The 17,197-nt window shown below is 39.5% G+C and overlaps 1 protein-coding gene across 3 annotated transcripts; it reads right to left on the bottom strand.

Moving 5' to 3' along the window:
- Positions 1-11: 11 nt before the first annotated feature.
- On the bottom strand, positions 12-16,930 carry SAR1A (secretion associated Ras related GTPase 1A). 3 transcript variants are annotated; one of them, XM_004470559.5, is made up of 7 exons: positions 16,717-16,930; positions 12,536-12,609; positions 12,301-12,420; positions 11,297-11,362; positions 8,001-8,104; positions 3,600-3,731; positions 12-2,450 (listed from the first exon to the last, which is right to left on the bottom strand). In XM_004470559.5, the coding sequence occupies exons 2-7, from the start codon at positions 12,591-12,593 to the stop codon at positions 2,334-2,336; spliced, it is 597 nt and encodes a 198-aa protein (XP_004470616.1). In that variant the 5' UTR covers positions 12,594-12,609; positions 16,717-16,930; the 3' UTR covers positions 12-2,333. The 3 variants fall into 3 exon arrangements, with proteins under 3 accessions (XP_004470616.1, XP_012385286.1, XP_012385287.1); XM_012529832.4 differs by having other exon boundaries at positions 16,656-16,837; XM_012529833.4 differs by lacking the exon at positions 16,717-16,930 and adding an exon at positions 16,358-16,629.
- Positions 16,931-17,197: the final 267 nt, after the last annotated feature.

Consider the following 17,197-nt stretch of genomic DNA (forward strand, 5'->3'; position numbering starts at 1 on the left):
GAGATAGCAAGTTTGTTTTATTTTTTATTAAAATGCTTAGGATACAGAATGACTTTCTTTTGTAAATGACTGTTTTACTTTTCCTGAATTAGGACATATATGCACTCTTATAAAACAGAATGAAAAGTCTCAATTCACGGGAGTTCCTATACACTGTTTGGAACAGAGCTCCTTACAGCATTTTCTTTCAGATACAGTATTAAAGGAATAGTGTTCTGTGGGGCAAGAAACAGATTGGTGCTACTTGACTTTTCAATCCCTTCTTTCTCCAGTGGTCAAAATAAACCACTTTCACAAAAAGTCACCCTATCATAGTTTCTAGCTTGCTACCATGTGATTAGGGGCAAATTGTAAAGAAACAAAAAACCAGAAAACTAACACTGAATCAACCATACTTTTCATGTCTTCAGATAGAGAAGTATGGGTAATATTTAGCCAAAGGAAATAAAAAGTTAAGTCAACTGCCTAAGTTCATTCACTGTTACCTAGATTTTTCACTTGAGGCTTTACCCTTTCCAAATCAACAATTTTATATTTATCCAGATATGCCTTGTTAATAAATGGCACACACATGCTCTTTCCAGATTTAATTTCATCAAGCCTCTGCATTCAGTACGTGACATGCTTCACCTAAAACTGAGGACTAAAAATGAGAAATCCAATTAAAGAATGATACTCTCACATCTCCAGGAATGTTATCCATATTTTCCCTATCCTCTCAGAAGCAGGAATCCACTAAATTTATTTCAATCTTCTACAAATAAGCATCATCATCACAATCTTCAGTTTTGAGGGAATTACCTCTAACCTTTAATTAAAGGAAAACTGAATAAAGAGAGCCTCCCATCTTAAGACCTTAACCCATCCCTTCTTCTTTTCCTATGAGGGTGAAACTTAGGTTAAGATCATGAAAATCCAATTCCACACATGGCATTAGGATACAGAATGCTATAAAAATAATCCTCATGCACACTATTGGGGATACTGACACTTTTACATACCAGGTTTATTATCTGACAAGAAGTGGTAGTGGCTTAAAAGGAACAGCTCTATAGAAGTTCTTGGATTGTTTTCCCCAGCTTATTTTTAGAATGGAAAGGGCAAATTCATACCCAAAAAAAAAACTGGGAAAGCTACAAATGTTGACCTTTACTTTAAACACCAAAAAATAGATAAGTGATAAAGAGAAAAGAAAAAAAGAGCTCAGGACCAGCCTAATGAAACAGAACAAATTCTGAAAGTGAAAATTTCCTTGAGTAAATCTTCTCTAGATTCAAACAAGTATTAGAATACCAGGTATTTTAGTCCTTACTTACAGAATTAAGAGCCCTCAAGCTATTAACTTTGCCCTGTTTGATTCTCCTATTCAGAAAAAATTTCCCCTAAAATATGTGCAAAAGTAACTGAGAATTGAGACACATCTGTAGAATGCAACAACACTGGCAAACTGGAATCAGTCTCAACTCTTTCATGAAGCAAAAGTCACTTTTTTTTAACTGAAAATGAGTAAGGAAGGTGCTATCGGGAAAACTGAAATTTCACGATAGTATTGAAGCAGAGACTGGCTGAAATTCTTAATTTTATAAGTATAATAGTAACAACCCATTGTATAATTAACTCCTCAGCAAACAATCTGCTACACATTCCTTAATGAGGAATGACTCTACTCAACACAATGGAAACCTGCCAGAACTTCAAGGGGCAGGGTCCTCCTGCCCCCCATTCCTAGTTCTCTGTGCACAAAGGGATGCCACCCACTACTAGGCAGTTACAGAGACAGGTGCGCTCAGGGGGCTCCTTTTACCAACCTGCAATTTAACAGGAGTAAGTTCACCTGGGTGAGCTTTGGCCTCCAATGTGTATCTGTTCGTAATTTTATGAAATCTCTAAATACCATTCACTAGATTAAAAAAAGAATAGAAAACTCTGGACCAAGTAAATTATGAACTCAAAAGTTAGGAGGGACACCAATTACATTAACAACACTTCTTTAAAAAATAGAAATCACTTTCTTTTAAATCAACCACAGTGGTGAGACGTGTTTTTCTTTTCAGGTGCCTCACGATGGCACAGCTTTACTCGGCAGATCCTGCCAGCTTCTAAGTCCCGGGATGCAGACCTGCACCAGCATGTGGGGCAGCATTACCTCCCAACAGTGTGGAGAAGAGCACATGTCACCACTGGGCGATGAGAGAGGTGACCAGAGATAGCTGGCTTTTCAACGCCAGGCATGGTTGGAGAGCTTTCCTTGTTCTATTACAAAAGTTCATGAGGAAGCTGTGAATAGGATCAGTCCAGAGAAGTAAAACTCTTTTATTTTCACCGTCCAAACATCAGTCAATATACTGGGAAAGCCAGCGGAAACCCTCGCCGTAGCCTTGCCTCTTGAGCACACTGCACATGAAGACTTCCATGGGGCGGGCGTTCAGTTCCTTCAGGGTCACATTCCCCTAAGGGAGGCAAAACCAAGAAAGGCTGTTAGCACCTCCACGGCGGGAACACTTGAAGGGGGATCACAAAAATCAGTTTCTCTATTCCTTAAAAGCAAATCTAAGTAGGAATAAATTATAGAAACGTGGACAAAGCAATGACTTCCCCAGGACTTCATGCTTTCTGGATATAGTAAGCAACACAATCCTCATCCCAGCGTTTCTCTGTGTGGGTAGAGTATTTGCTCTGAACACCCTCACATTCATGGAAAGGTATGGCAGTGGACAAAGAATAAGGTCACTGGGATCCATGGAACCAGCATGTTCTTCAATGGATAAAAGAGGTCCAGTGCTTTTTAGAAAATACACACATTCTCATTTAACACAAGCTTGCAGAAATATACAATGATACTAGGGTGTGTCGTAATTAGGGAAGAATTCATGTATGTGCAACACTCATGCAGAAAGAAAAAGTAAATGAAATAGAAGATAACCAGGAAGAGCAAGACTAAGGAACCATGTAAAGAAGTAAAAAGTTTTCATAGGCCACAGAAAAGGAAGATTAAATATGCCAAAACCCTGAGTTAAGAAGACCAGAAGGATTCCTGTTATCTCAATTTCCTCTCTCACAAATCTGCTTTTCTGCAACAAGTTCCTTCTTCCACTGGGGACAGCATAACCTACTAATCTGGAGGATTAGATCTATTCCTGGCTCTGTCACTGATGTGCTGTGTAGACCTGAACAAATCATTATCTCAATTTCCTAATCTGCAAAACCAGAGTTTCCTCAACAACCTCTCAGCAGGAGCTTCTGGAGATGGATTAGGTGCCTTGTTTTCCACTACTTGGAAAGTGATATATAATGATTATTCTTTTTCATAAGCTGAATTTGCCAATCAAAAAATTTTTATTTTCTGGCTAAGATAGGCTCTTTCAAAAGAGATTTCACAGAATTAGATTGGAAAGGTAGTCAGAAAATTCTCATTAGAAAACTGTTAAAGCAAAAATATGTTCTTACCTTCAGACAGTTTACAAAATACCCACAGTAAAACAAATCCTAAACTCATTTAAACTTTTGAAAGAAAAGTTGATGCTTATTTTAAAACATGAATGTTTCTGAAAGTGGGAATTTCCTTTATAATATGTCCCCTGAAGGTTCTTGTCTCTTACCTTTCCTGTGGTCTGTCCATAAAGCCCAAATATCTCACGGAGTTTTTCTTCACTGATTGCATCTGTTCTGTCAATTTTGTTACCCAAGATAAGGATTGGCACATTGGATATTGTTTCATCAGTCATTAGAGCCTAAGGAAAAGATGAAAAAACAGCTACGTGTGGAATACACAAAAGCCCACCAGATGATAGAAACAACTTTGATTTCCACTGGTCTATAAGGTAGCAGATGTAAAATAAAATTCTGAAAATCATATCTGAGTAAATAACTAAAAGCTAATCTTGACATATAACATTTCTTGACCTTAGACAAAAGTATCCTAACTGCCTCAAAACAACTGCAACTTAAGGCTGTTATTATTATTATTATTTTTTAAAGATTTATTTTTATTTATTTAATTCCCCTCCCCTCCCCCGGTTGTCTGTTTTCTGTGTCTATTTGCTGCGTCTTGTTTCTTTGTCCGCTTCTGTTGTCGTCAGCGGCACGGAAAGTGTGGGCGGCGCCATTCCTCGGCAGGCTGCTCCCTCCTTCGCGCTGGGCGGCTCTCCTTATGGGTACACTCCTTGCGCGTGGGGCTCCCCTAGCGTGGGGCTCCCCTAAGCGGGGGACACCCCTGTGTAGCAGGGCACTCCTTGCGCGCATCAGCACTGCTCACGGGCCAGCTCCACACGGGTCAAGGAGGCCCGGGGCTTGAACCGCGGACCTCCCATGTGGTAGACGGACGCCCTAACCACTGGGCCAAAGTCCGTTTCCCAAAGGCTGTTATTTACAAGGCAGCAGAACTGGCCGAACCTTACCTCTCTGAGCTAAACTGCTCCACCATAAACCACCCCTGGGATATCCACTCAGCACAGTTCTAGAAGAATGAATGCTCTAGCTTTAGTCTAGAAAATGCTCACAGGAACTCCCCAATATTCACCCAATATTCACTGAATGCCCACTGTGTGCAAAGCACTATCTCAGGCATAGAGAGGGATACAATAGGAAAGAGAAGTCCTAAAGAAATCCTTACTCTTTATCTATATATGTTAACAAAGGAAAGTTAAAAACAATGTAGAGGATGATTAAGTATCACAATGAATGGGAATAGAATATAATTATTAAAAGAAATTCAGATAAAATGTCGATATGGGCTTGAGAAAGTCTTAGCAAAGATGTGGAACTTCAACTGGGATGTGAAGAGCAGGATTTGGTTAGATGGTAGGGTAAAGGAAGTATGGTGATAGCGCAAAGGAAATGGCTTTGCAGAGGGAAAAGTCAGGAAGTCACTTAGAGTACTGTACGGCTGGATTATAGCATTTATACTGGCATGTAACTAGAGATGAGTCACATTACAGAAGAACTCAAATACCAGTCTGAGAAGCTAGCTGCAATATATCCCGAAGACCCCAAACCACACAAGTTACTCAATAAAATCTATACTTTAGTAAAACGAATTCACAAATAATATCTATCTGTGGTACTCAGATGAGAGATGATGATCTAGCCTAAGGTGGCAGCATCTAAGAAATAGCGCAGGAGGCATTTTACAGAAAGAAATGAAGAGACCCGATGTTTAAATAAGGCACATAAAGTGAGGAGAGGAAGGGTCAAAGCTGGCATTGATTTCAAGCCTGGAAATCATGCTCACTGACAGGGAAGCTATTGAAGGAAATCAGATGTGAAGGGATAAAAGAGAATGTGCTTTGACCATCTTGAATTCCAGGAAGTGTTGAACAACAAAGTAAGGATGTCATTCATTCATTAAATACTGACATAATGCCTACTACATGTCAGATGGCTCCTAACATCTAAATTCAAACTCTAGTGGGAAAGACAATAAGAAAACCAGTAGAGACAATGAACATTGATAAGGTGGGGAGTCTTAACACAGCATGAGAAGTCAGGGCTGGTTTACCATGAATGGACACATTACAATTCTGCACTGTCTTAAAGGATTATTTTGAAATTTACCAGCAAAAGAGGGTAAAACCTTAAAAACATTAGGTTGAGTGAAATAATCCAGATACAAAAGGACATATATTATACTACCTCAATGATAGGAAATAATTTGAATAAGCAAACTCAACAGTCAGAAACCAGAATGCAGGTTACCAGGAGCTGGGGTGTGAGTAGGGAATAGGGGTTAATGCTTAATTGGTACAGAATTTGTTTGGGATAATGGAAAAATTTTGGTTGGATGGTGGTGATGGCAGCACAACATTGTGAATGTAACACCACTAAATCATATAAGGAGAAATTTTAGGTCATATATATGTTACTGAAACATATAGCTTTTAAAAACCATATGTACATCACCAACAGTGAACCCTAATATAAACTATGGACTATAGTTAAAAGTGTAATTACAATATTGTTTCATGTTTTGTAACAAAGGTGTCATACTAATGCATGTTAACAATAGAGAAAGTTGTGTGTAAGAGGGGGTACAAGGGAACTCTACTTCCTGCATGTTTCTGCTAAAAAAAAAAAGGGGGTGGGGGGAGTAATGGGGACAGGTGAGAAAAAAAGGCAGGGATAGCTACTTGTGCATATTCAAGGAAGGGCAAGTGGTTTTCTATGATCAGAATGTAGTTCAAGGTAAGCAATAAAGAGAAAGGAAGATGGAGAAATAAAGAGAGGGGAGATAATGAAAGATCTTATGTGCTATGCAAAAGATTGGTAGATTTTATCCTGAAGATGACAGAATTATTAAAGGACAGTAAGTAGAGTAGTGACAAGCCTTGGAAAGTTAGCATTACAGTGCATGGCAGAGTGTGCAATGAAGGCAAGAAGATCAATGAGGAGATTGTGACAACAAATGAAAAGAATAATGAAGGCCAAAACCAACAAAGTAAAGTAGGGATGGTGAGAAGTAGAAAAAATCAAATATTAAGGAGTAAAATAGACAACTTAAGATTCAAGTAGAAATTAATGGAGAATTCAATAACTACTCTTAGTAACTGGGTAGATGGTAGGTCACAGTGTTGGGGTGTGGGGAGAAGATAAATGATATATCCTCTGGGTAAGAGCACACTGAGACAGAATACCCTGAGAATATTCAGAAGGAGTAAGGATGACAGAGTGGAAAGGGGAAAGCTGGCATGGAATCTACAATAATTCTTAAGTTTCTGTACTGGATGTCCATGTAGATGGTAGGGGAAGATGACAAGTTCCATTCTGAGAAAACAGAATTGGTAAGTGGAGTCATTTAGGAGGCAGTTTTATGTTAAGAGGCTGGAGATCAGAAGAGAAGTATGAACAAGAGAAATCCATTTGAGGTGAGTGGATGTGGCTCAAGCAGTTGAGTGCCTGCTTCCCACACAGGAGGTCCCAGGCTTGGTCCCCGGTGCCTCCCTAAAAGCAAAAAAAAAACCAAGGAGCAGACAAAAAAAAACAATTCAGGGCAACCGATATGGTTCAGTGGTTGAACGCTGGCTTCCCACATATGAGGTCCAGGGTTCCCCCGCCCCGGTACCTCAAAAAAAAAAAAAAAAATCCATTTGGGAGTCATGAGAATGTGGGTGGTAGAGAAAGGAATTAGAAATTGCTTGACCGGCCTGGGAGAAAGTTTAGACCCAAGAGAACTGCACCATTTAAGAGCTAGGCAGAGGAACAGGTGCTTATGAAGAAACTAAAGTACCAAAATCAAGAGTGTAAAGGAGAGTTTAAAAAAGAAAGGTGAGTGCCAAGGGGAAATATAAATAAGGATTGCTCTGTAGGCTGTTCTACATGGCGCTAGGGCTATACATTTGAGAGATATAATAAATTTGAAACTGGTTCAAATTGTAAGGAACAAGAATGAAGAGGGATAGTTATAATGAAAGGAAGAAAATCCAAGAAAAAGGTAAAGCTACAGGGTGAAGCAATAGGAAGTGAGATAATAAGAGCAAGATTATACAAACACTCAAGTCAATAAAAGGGAATATTAAAAAAGGAGAAAACTTGAAGTGAGTCCCTGAAGGTAGCCAACACTACAACTGACCTAGACTGAAGACTAAGAACAGACAGTTAAAACCTGGCAAGTCATTCAGTGGGGGTATGGGTAGGCACAACTTGAGAACGCAGAATCAAAAACATAAAGAACTCTCATCTCTTTTACGGTTTTTTCTACATAATAGGTGACCATACATGAAAGAGAATGCTATTAATTATGCTGGGCCAAAAGGCACAAACTGGGGATTGTCCAGAGCAAACTAGGACACAGTCATTCTATGACATAATCAACAAAGTTAATTTACTCAGTTTGGAGTTAACTTTCCTCAGGACATTGAAAAGCAACATCTTAGATTTTAAAACATTTTCTTCCTGTGCCTATGACTTTCACCAAATGTGAACTGGAATGATTAGGCATTGGCACTACTGAACTGTATTCCTTAACAGAAATAGTGGCCAAGAGAAGAGAAAAAATATAAACGTACATTAAGCTCAACTTTGGATTCCATGAGGCGAGAATGATCTGCACAGTCCACCAGAAAGACAATCCCATTAATAGCTGGGAGATAATTTTTCCAAACCCGACGTGCTGAAAAGACAAAGTATGTAACTGCGTCAATACAATGTATATATTGAAAACAACCTAGTGGTCTAAAATGGACAAATGTGGCCAGGTTTCAAGAGCATTAGTGTCCCTATGGATTTTCCAAGTTGTACAGAGCATTACTCATACAGAGGATGCAAATATATAACCCCTAAACTAAATGTTTTGTTTTTTAACAATTTCTGCTTTCCTTGCGAAACTACAACCCTGGCAATCCCATGCATGCCTCCATACCCACATGCCAATAATGAACTATAACTGAGGGGTGGCTACCCTGTAGATGTGGTCTAGTTCTTCGTTTTGTTGAAGTTTCTACCACACCCTACTATCTTATACCCAGTCAGCTTCACCCATTTAAATGACTTAACTCAAGCTGTGAGCTTGCAAACCCGGCATTAGAACATCAGGATTCAAATTACCTGTCCCTATATCTTCAGGCCCAGGCTAATTCCTAACTAACCAGTGTGTAGGTATGCTGAAATACTCATCCCCTCAGTGATCAGGGGGACTGGGAGATGAAGCCCCCAGGCCAGCCTCTTTTATTTAACCCAAAGGGCTCTTTTATAAAAGGTATTTTTTCTTTGTGACATGAAGTGATAACTATTGGGAAGCAATGCTTTAATTGTATTACAATTTCATTTTCAGTTCTTTCAATGGAATTAACAATTTCTCTACTCTGAACAGTTAATAAAAGTTACCAATGGGAGGAGGGGTTCGGGAAACTTTCACTCTTACCACTTATATTTCTATATTAATTGAATTTGTTACATTGAACTTGTGTTGCTTTAATAAGGTAAAATTTTAAAGTTATGCAAATAGAAAACTTTCAAATGTCTTATTTTAAAAACCTGTAACATGGGGGCTAGGTTATTATGAAAATCCTCCTGTAAATAAATTTTCCTGAGTAGAGCAAAAGGAAAAAAAACAAAAACTCTATACATCAATACCATTTCCCTCATTTTAAGGAAACCTGAAAGCTAATCTAAAATTCCATTTCAGGTATCCAAAAACATCTACTCCTGAATTTTCCAGATGGTCTCCATGCTGCTTATTATGGTCTTAGCTTGCTGTAAATTTAAATTTGTAGGCAGTCTCAAATTCTTTTGGAAGAAGTAGAAAGATGCGATATATACCCAATTCTATCCAAATGAAAATATAAGCTCATTATAGGAAAAAAGGTAACAAGATCAATTATAGTCCATCAAAACACCTAATGTTTTGGTATATTTTCTTCCGATCTTTTTCTACACAGATATTTTATGTGATCATGACGACTGTGTATATATAATTTTGCAGAAGTTATATATATATTAAATGAATTTTAAAAGCTATGCTAATAAAATCACTGATTATGACTAAATCATTAGAAAATAACAATATTATATTTTAAATGATACCTGGAATTTTGTTTTTTTGAGGTTCCGGGGCCAGGGATTGAACCCTGGACCTTGTATGTGGGAGGCTGGTACTCAACCACTAAGCCACATTAGCTGAGTTAGGTTGTTTTTTTTAAATTTATTTTTTCCCCTCTTTCCCCCATTGTCTGTACCCTGTGTCCATTAGCTGTGTGTTGTTCAGTGTCTGCTGTATTCTCGTTAGGTGGCTCTGGGAATTAATCCTGGGATCGCCCAGAGTGAGAGAGAGACGATCATTCTCTTGCATGGTCACCTCAGTTCCCTAGTTCGCTGCATCTCATATTGTCTCTTCTCTGTGTCTTTTTTTGTTGGGTCATCTTGCTGTGTCAGCTCTCCGTGTGGGCAGCACCACTCCTGGGCAGGCTGTACTCCTGTGTGGGGCGCATTCCTACATAGGGCAGTACTCCTATGTGGGGGGCACCCCTGTGCAGGGCAACACTCCATGCACACAGCAGCACTCTGCGTAGGCCAGCTTGCCACACAGGCCACTAGGCCCTGGGTATCAAACCTTGGACCTTCTAGATGGTAGGCGGAAGCTCTATCCGTTGAGCCACATCCGCTTCCCAGCTGAGTGGGTTTTTGGTTTGCTTGTTGTTGGTTTTTTGTTTTTAGGAAGCACTGGGGACAGAACCTAGGACCCTCCCATATGGGAAGCAGGTACTCAACTGCTTGAGCCACATTCACTCCCTGAATTAAAAAAAAAAATTTTTTAAAGATACAAAAATCACATATGTTACATTAAAAAACATAGGAGGTTCCCATATACCCCACTCCCCACACACCCCCTCCTCCCACAACATTCCCTGAATTTTTAAATTATATTAGATACAATCTAATACTTCGAAAAGAGACTTTTCAACTCAATATAATAACCAATGAGTAAACCTAATAGAAACTCAAGTTTCTTTTCCCTGCCTTCCCAAAATATTTATCCCACACCTTAAATGTTTTACTCCTAGGCCTAAAGCCTTGCCAAATGTAAACTTAATGCCCATCAGATAAAGATACTCTATTCTGAATATCTCTAAAACATATACATTAAGTCTGAACAAGACACCTCACAGGAATCTGGGAACCAAACAGACATGGCCTGAATAAGACAAAAAAACACTTACGAAGAGGGCAAGGTGGCTGCCAAAAGGGGCAGAATATACAAAATATCAATTCAGATCAGAATGGTCAAAAGTAACACAAAGCAGCATATTAACACTCCATTAAATAAAGGATTAAAAATATAATAACTAAATGCAATATGTAATTTTATATTGGGTCCTAATTGAAGAGAAAAATATATTATTGGGACAACTATTAAAAAAGGAATATATACAATAGAGTAGAATGAAGTAAAACTTCCTGAATTTGATACCATTATAATTACATAAGAGAATATTCTTATTCTCAGAAAATATATACTGAAGTACTGAGGAGTAAAAGGGAATGATGTATTAACAAATGGTTCAGAAAAAAATAAATATTAACATGTATTATATGGAAAGAGAGTAATAAATCTGGGCAAAAGGTATTAGTTTTGTAATTTTGACAAATTTACTTAAAAATAATTAGTGAATTAAAAAGCTTTATTGAAGTAATAAGAAAACTATTCAGATAGAAAATGACTAAAAGATCACAGTCCTAAATTCAAGTGATTCAAAAGTTAAAAATGACACATGCTATAAAGGATGTGTCATACATACATATAAACATGTTTCATATAGCAATATGAAACATGTTAATACTATCCTTTCACTAAATTGTCTCTTACCTTGCTCATGCCCACCAAGATCAAAAGTTGTAAAAGTCATTCCAGCAATTGTCAACTCTTCTGAAGCTAATAAAATTGTCAGAAAAAGAGGAAATAAATTTCTCAGTTCCACAAAGACCAACTATCAGTACTGGAAGCCAACACCAAAACAAAATTTAATAGTTTGGAAACCACATATCTGATACAGGTTTAATATCCAGAATATATAAGAATTCCTTCAATGCCACAACAAAAAGACAAAACACAATTTAAAAATAGACAAAAGACTCGAATAACCATTTTGCCAAAGATATACAAATGACCAATAAGCACATGAAAAGATGCTCAATATCATTAGCCAGGATGGAAATGCAAACCAACCAAAATGAGATACTACTTCACACCTATTAGGACGGTTGCTATTTAAAAAGTGGAAAATAAATGTTGGCCATTATGCCAAGAAATAGAAACCCTTGTACACTGCTGGTGGGAATGCAAAATGATGTAGCTGCAGTGAAAAACAATGTGGCAGTTCCTCAGAAATTTAAACAGTGTAGATAATAGATTAAGTGGTGGTTATCACAAAATTGTCTGTAATTGTTATTGCTGAATTATACACAGAGAATGGTTAAAAGGACAATTTGTGTTATATATAAACACAATTTTTAAAAAATTAATGAAGCTTTCTTGCACCTTGTAAGGACAAGGAATCAAGGATAAAAATGTTCTTAAATTATTCTAAAAGCTCAAGAATTAATTTTTCTCAGGGGTTTGCTGCATTCTTATAAGTAAATTTGGAGACATGTTCCATTACAGGACTAGTGAGAACAAATAATGACAAAGTTCTAGAGGTTTACATCTATCAGTATGTGCCCTGCATATGTCCTACAGGGAACTTTTTCAAGTGACCTAGTTTTTGGAATATCAAGTTATTTAAAAAACTGCAACAATTGGGAAATCATCCTCCAAGCCTGATATTGACATTCAAATGTCAAAAGACTGTCTCCTGGTATTTTCAAACCTACTTGGATGTAGCGTTGGAACATGTTGGCCCAATCTGTCATCTTTGAGCATGTGTAGAAGAGTGGTTTTGCCCGCATTGTCCAAACCCAAGAATACAAGTTTTCCAGATTTCTTGTAGAGTCCTAAAAGAGAAAAACTTTAATGTAATTTTACTCTCTAGATACCAAAGGCTATTTGTATTTAAATTGTTGGAATATTTATTTAAATATCTATGACATTTCATGGAAAAGGCTTTACCTAGGAACTGGAGCACACTGCTGAAGCCATTGTAGATCCATTCAAAGATGAAAGACATTATTAATGCTTACTACCTGTATAAAATACAAAAGCAGCAAATGTTAGCTTTCTTAATGCCGGTATAGTTCTGGAGAAGTGAACTCTGACCCCTGGCCCTGATGAAAGTTTACAGTCTCATGTTTTCAGGCATAAGGAAGCAAATAAAGAAGATATCTAAGATTCCTCTTCGCTCTTGAGACTGTGCGCTCTAGGGGAAAGCTTTTAGGGTTCTCTGATCTGTACAAACTACTGGTTTTCTAATCTTTTTTCAATCTATGATACTCAGAGGATTAGGAATTAAAGAAGTATTCTCCTCTTTTACTGAGCAACTCACTGGTCCAGGCAGCTGCTCATGCACATTTCCTAGATACACCATTGCTATCTACCAATTAGCAACACCTCTAAGAAATTAAGTCTCTTCAATAATCTGGATCAAAATGCCACACAGACGTACAAGTAGAAAATAAAAATAAAAATCATACTAAGGGGGAGCAGATGTAGTTCAATGGCTGAGTGCTTGCCTCCCATGTATGAGGTCCCAGATTCAATCCCCATTACCTCCTAAAAAGGGCGGTGAAAAATTATATTAACCCATCCTTGAAAAAAAAACTCATTAAAAAATAAGAATATCCTAGTAGTAACTAGCACAATTTGCTCTGTTCCATTTTCCAATGATATTCCTTCTTAAACAATATTTAATTCCTTTTGTTAAGGTGCTGTGTACCTCCATTTATAAAAGAAAATGATAATCACTATTTTAAAGAATCATGAAGGGATAGAAGAGAATCTTTTTATAATGTGAATAATCAATCAAGCCCTAATCTATTTTACAAGTACGGATTTTCTTAAAACAAGAACACTCTTTCACGAGAAACAGATGTGGCTCAAGTGATTGGACTCCCATCTACCATATACGAGGTCCAGGTCCTGGGACCTCTTGGTGAAAGCAAGCTGGCCCAGGCAGCGAGCTGGCCTGTGCGGAGTGCTGGTTCATGCAGAAGCGCTGGCCCTGTGCGGAGAGCTGGCGCAGCAAGATGATGCAACAAAAAGAGACACAGAGGAGAGACAATCAGAGACACGGCAGATCAGGGGGCTGAGGTAGCACAAGAGATTGAGTGCCTCTCTCCCACTCCAGAAGGTCCCAGGATTGGTTCCCAGTACTGTCTAAAGAAAAGACAAGCAAACATAGAAGAACACACAGAGAGCAGACAGCCTGCGGGAAACAATGGGGGGTGGGGTGAATAAATAAATAAATCTTAAAAAAAAAAAACAACTCTTTCAGGGCATATAGCAGCAGGTTCCTAGCCAAGTACATACCTTAATTAGAACTTAAAGTAATACCGCTTTTCCTATTATCTCCCATAAGACTAGTGAAGCCAAAAGATGAGCTATATACTAAAAGGTCTACCTATACTGGGAATAATGAGGACCTCTGAGTGAAGTTAAGAAGGAAGGCTTCAGAGACACTGGAAGTCTTGAAGTTCCTGAAGAGTCAGCATTTCCTAGTTACACTGATTTTCTGCCTCAATATCTCAGATACTGGTGCCAAAAAAAATGAAGATTTTCCCCCTTTGCTCCTCTCCATCAGTAGAAGCAGCTGAACACTATAGTCTTTATACTAGATGTGACCAGCAGCAATCATAAGTTTCATAAACAGTGACCTGTAAAAAGGGTTATCCACAAAAACCCACCTATACTCATCTGAAGAATGTTAGATAAAGAAGAAATTTTAAAATGGAAGAAGTATGTTCATTTTCTTTACCATCCAATTACCAGATTTTCATCAGGCCTATAACCTGATCTTACAGGGCCTGACTTTAGGGCCTGCTTAATGCTTACTTTTCATAGCTCTTACCATGGAGGGGCAAATGAGTTTGGGTAGGAGTGAACAATAAAGGCCAAAGCTTTTATGAAAAGATAATAAATTATTTGTTTTTTGCCCTTTTCAGTAATACCAAAATATGTTTTGGTAGGAAAAAAAGACCGAATTTAGTATGCTAAATAGTTTTATATAGAACTGTGCTTTTAAGCAATTTTGTGATTTGTACTTTAAGAAATTCAACTTAAACAAAACTCCTGTGACACACTTAAGTTCCTACATACCATAAGTAAGTAAAAAGCCAAAGCGCCTTTCCTCTGCAATTTCCCCAAACCGGACCTCCTTCCCTCCCCCTTCTTTCAGCCTACCACTTGGAGAAACATGGTTCATCTTTAGAAAGAACAGCTCATAAAGGTCACTCCCATTCTCATCACTCCTTTAAAACACAACACTTCTGTATTCAATTATACTACAGTGTTTTATAGCCAATATTTCATATACTCTTTTTAAAATTTTACCATACTATTTTAGAAATATGTTTTGTTTTGCTTTTTTAAATCTTCCCAACTAGATAGTCTCAGAAGGTGACAAGGAGAAAAACCCACAAGTTTAAACGGTTTTTCATGTTAACTGAAATACCTTAATTTTTCAAATTTATTTTTCTTGACAATCCTGCTTTAAACGTCCTATAATTCTTCCCCCCAAAATGATCTATGACAAATGCTTGAAGAAACTCTTTGGATAACGTTAAAAAGTAATAAAAACCCAAAACCCTCTGGACCCAAAGGGTTGGGTTGTACCGCTTCTCCATTTTCTTGGGATCTTAGGATTTACACCCCCTCATCAGTAGTGTTTTATAGTTTATACAGTGTCAGTGCATACATTTCATTTCTCCTCACACCAACCCAAGCAGGCAGTCTTTGGCCTCAGTTGAAGATGCTGACACTCCTCGGTTAGCAAACTTGTCCAAGACTGCTCATCTAAGAAAGTAACAGTGCCAGATTTAAACCCTGGTCTTTCAACACTAAAGCTCTTCCTAGTAATATCCTGTTAACACATAAAAGTCAAACCAAAATCACAAAATTGCTTTAAAAAAGACAGTGCAAAACTTCCTTAATCCACTAACTACACAGATTAATAAAATCTTGGAAATTTTTCCTTCTATCTCATCACATCTTTTGGATGGTATTTTAATAACCAGCATTTCATTTACTTTCTCTTGTTGATACAATCCATGACCTTGTGCTAAATTAGAGTACTCTAAAATTTAGGGGATCTAAACTACCAACGAAAATACTACTCATGTATCCAGAATTAAACTTGCAAAGTTCAGAACTGATTGATTCAAACAAACAGAAAAGAGGAGCACCAGGCTGACCACTGCCAGTGAGGAACCTCAGAAAAGGCTGATTTTATATTTACACATTACTTCTTACGCACATTCACAGCAACAGTGAGACACCGTTCCAGGACAGATTTTGGGTAGTAAGCCGCTGGCTTTTATGAAACTCTGCCTCTGCCTAGCTGTGAAGTAAATGCCAAAGGTCAGCCCCACTGCAAATCTCCATAAGCCCCCTGTCACAAACTAAACAGATGGAATCAAGGTAAAGGAGAAAAGACCTAGAGCAAGGGAGGATGCTAACAGGACCTCATAAACGTGGTCCTGACCCCTTGGCTATAATGGTGAAGAAAACACTAATCTATACCAAAGGCACATGAGGGAATTTTTCCATGCACGGAAGAAAGGAAAGAAGAAACATGAAGGAGAAAATACGAGGTTCAACCCAGGGCACTAGATAATAGACCTCAAGTGGGGGAGTTGTGGATAAGCAGTCCCTAGGCCTGGTTGAAGAGCTCACACTTGGAGAGCTGCAGGGCCATGGGCAATTCACTCTCGTCGGCGAGCCTCACTCCCCGAGTCTGTGGCACAAGAATAACCATTAAGGACTCCCACCCTGCCTCACCGAGGGCTGTGAGGCTCATCCAAGACAGAGTACGGGAAGTCGTTTCGTAAACCGGAGCGCACGGCAGGAAAACAAACTTATCAGAGGGGGTCCATTCTCCGCGCCAGCCCAGCAGCAGCAAGACCTCCGAGCGGAAGACAGGTCGGCCCGATACTCCAGAGGTCGGGCAAGGGACTGGGCAGACCGGGCCAAGGCGGCCCGTCCCCGCCCAGAACCAGCCCAGCGGCCCCACAGAACCGCCTGCGTGTCACTCCCCCCCCCCATCCCCGTCTGGGCCAGTTTCCGCCCTGACCCTCACCGCCGTCCGCCCAGCTCCTCCGGCTCCGGCTCCCTCCCCCGGGCGCGGCTCCCTGACTCACGGCCCAGGGGCTGCTCCGACGGCGGCGGCGGTCTCGACCCTCTCAGAACACACAGACCGGCAAGATCCAAGACCGCCAGCTACTCGCCGGATGTACGTAATACGCCCTCCCACTGGACTTCCGGGCGCGTGCCTGCCCCCCTTCGCAAGCGTCACGACGCTCTGCCACCCCAGTACGCCCTACAAGCGACTCGGGCCGCGGAGGGGCTGGTCCCGATTTGGCTCCGCCTCCTCCCTACGTCTAGCGGGACGCGCGAGACGTGGCAGCTCGGGGGCGCAAAGCCTGGGGGCGGGGTCCTGGCCTCCCTCGGAGGCTTTGGGTGCTTGGGATTGCGGATTCAAGTTCCGGTCGGTTGCCAGACAGACAGGACAAATTAGAAGTAGCGACCGAGGAGTGGGTAGGTTCTTTGAAAGAAGCGTTAACCTTGGCGCCCTCGACCTAGATGGAACCTACCAAATTTTTGCTTTAAGCCCCAGTTTCC

Source organism: Dasypus novemcinctus, chromosome 6 (assembly GCF_030445035.2).
Source record: "Dasypus novemcinctus isolate mDasNov1 chromosome 6, mDasNov1.1.hap2, whole genome shotgun sequence".
Taxonomy (NCBI): Eukaryota; Metazoa; Chordata; class Mammalia; order Cingulata; family Dasypodidae; genus Dasypus; species Dasypus novemcinctus.